Below are 2,500 nucleotides of genomic sequence, written 5' to 3' on the forward strand. Positions count from 1 at the left end.
GACTTCAGATACAGTATTAGGAGACCACTAAGGTCTATATAAAAGAGACTTCAGATACAGTATTAGGGGACCACTAAGGTCTATATAAAAGAGACTTCAGATACAGTATTAGAGGACCACTAAGGTCTATATAAAAGAGACTTCAGATACAGTATTAGAGGACCACTAAGGTCTATATAAAAGAGACTTCAGATACAGTATTAGAGGACCACTAAGGTCTATATAAAAGAGACTTCAGATACAGTATTAGGGGACCACTAAGGTCTATATAAAAGAGACTTCAGATACAGTATTAGGGGACCACTAAGGTCTATATAAAAGAGACTTCAGATACAGTATTAGGGGACCACTAAGGTCTATATAAAAGAGACTTCAGATACAGTATTAGGGGACCACTAAGGTCTATATAAAAGAGACTTCAGATACAGTATTAGGGGACCACTAAGGCCTATATAAAAGCATCCAAAGACCACCATGTCATGGGACCTTTAAAACAGTATTAATCTTAGCGTTAGTTCATGCAGGACACAGAGGTCATACGCCCGCTGATTGAATTATCATTCCTATCAGACACACACCAATCACAGCCATTCTCACATCAATTGGAAACCGTTGCCTCATTCACCCCCTTATTATTCCTTATATTATATTAGATTAGATTCAACTTTATTGTCATTGTGCAGAGTACAAGTACAAAGACAACGAAATGCAGTTTGCGTCCAACCAGAAGTGCAAAAAGAGCAGAAAAGTGCAAAGTGATATGTCTAAGTATAGACAGGACAAGAAATATAGTGCAGTGTTATAAGAGCAGAATACATATGACTATGTAATATGAACAATGTATGAACAACATATACAGATATGTGCAATGTAGTAGCAGTAACATTACAATAGTAGTAAGAATAACATAGATATATGCATTGTTTTAACAGAATATATTATAAGAAAAACTGAATAAATATGGATATTCAGTATGAACCATATAGACAGATATGTACAGTATGTACTCAGCTATGTGCAGTGTGGTAACAGTACCATTGTAGTGCCGAAACGGTAACATTATAAGAGTAGTGAGAATAAGTGTATATGCAGGATGAATAGTATGGAGAGCAGTAGAATATGGCTATGTATAAGTGTAGTTACGGTATGTACATTTGTAAATAAATAGAACACTATGGGTGGGATAGTGGGTTTGGGGGCTTAGTGTTTATTAAATAGTACACCCACCGAGATTTCGGACACTATACTCGGCTTTAAACCAATCACAATTGTCTTGGGGGCGGGGCTAAGCTCCGGACGGAGCCACGGTGCCCCTGCAAAATAGCCTCAGGAAGGAACTTGTGTTGGTGGAACATGTGTACGTTCAAAAGTTAGTTTTTAGTCGTGCAACAGAAAACAAAGATTGGACAGATCTTCTAGCTCAGGTGTCTTCAACGTTTTTTAAGCCAAGGACTCCTTAAATGGAAGATAGACGGAGCAGGGACCCCCTACTACATATATTGTATAAAATGTTGCATATTAAACTGGGCCTACAATAACTTGTAGGGCGGACTAAAGCCTTTATATACATATTTTTTTTTGCATAGAATACTAAGCTATAAAAATAATTGCCTTGTAGCCTTATTGACTACCTAACCTATAGGCCAGTTTTCTTATAATATGTTGGATTAATTTGGAGGGCCCCCTGCATTGACTCTGAGGACCGCCTAGGGGTTATGGACCAGATCCCTGGTCTAGCTAGCTGTCTGGATTTACCCTGCAGAGATCTGAGGATCAGGAGGGATGTTTTCTCACCTCTTTGGGCATGTTTCTGGGGAAGAAGAGGTACGGCAGCGCCGCGAGGAAGAGGAGGCCGGCAGCCAGCAGGAAGCCGAGCCACCACGCTCCGACCCAACGCAGGTCTGAATGCTCCAACTCCATCTGCTCTGGGAGACACAAACACAGACACAAAGCCTATATAAAAGAGACTTCAGATACAGTATTAGGGGACCACTAAGGTCTATATAAAAGAGACTTCAGATACAGTATTAGGGGACCACTAAGGTCTATATAAAAGAGACTTCAGATACAGTATTAGGGGACCACTAAGGCCTATATAAAAGAGACTTCAGATACAGTATTAGGGGACCACTAAGGCCTATATAAAAGAGACTTCAGATACAGTATTAGGGGGACCACTAAGGCCTATATAAAAGAGACTTCAGATACAGTATTAGGGGACCACTAAGGTCTATATAAAAGAGACTTCAGATACAGTATTAGGGGACCACTAAGGTCTATATAAAAGAGACTTCAGATACAGTATTAGGGGACCACTAAGGTCTATATAAAAGAGACTTCAGATACAGTATTAGGGGACCACTAAGGTCTATATAAAAGAGACTTCAGATACAGTATTAGGGGACCACTAAGGTCTATATAAAAGAGACCTCAGATACAGTATTAGAGGACCACTAAGGTCTATATAAAAGAGACTTCAGATACAGTATTAGGGGACCAC

At 39.4% G+C, this 2,500-nt stretch overlaps 1 protein-coding gene across 1 annotated transcript in view; it reads right to left on the reverse strand.

Moving 5' to 3' along the window:
- Nucleotides 1-2,500, reverse strand: part of slco2b1 (solute carrier organic anion transporter family, member 2B1) — a 63,983-nt gene that overhangs the window by 22,123 nt on the left and 39,360 nt on the right. The window contains exon 7 of the mRNA XM_028594569.1: nt 1,795-1,925. Within this exon, the coding sequence (XP_028450370.1) occupies nt 1,795-1,925 (131 nt within the window). The remainder of the gene's footprint in view (nt 1-1,794; nt 1,926-2,500) is intronic.

Source organism: Perca flavescens, chromosome 13 (genome assembly GCF_004354835.1).
Source record: "Perca flavescens isolate YP-PL-M2 chromosome 13, PFLA_1.0, whole genome shotgun sequence".
Taxonomy (NCBI): Eukaryota; Metazoa; Chordata; class Actinopteri; order Perciformes; family Percidae; genus Perca; species Perca flavescens.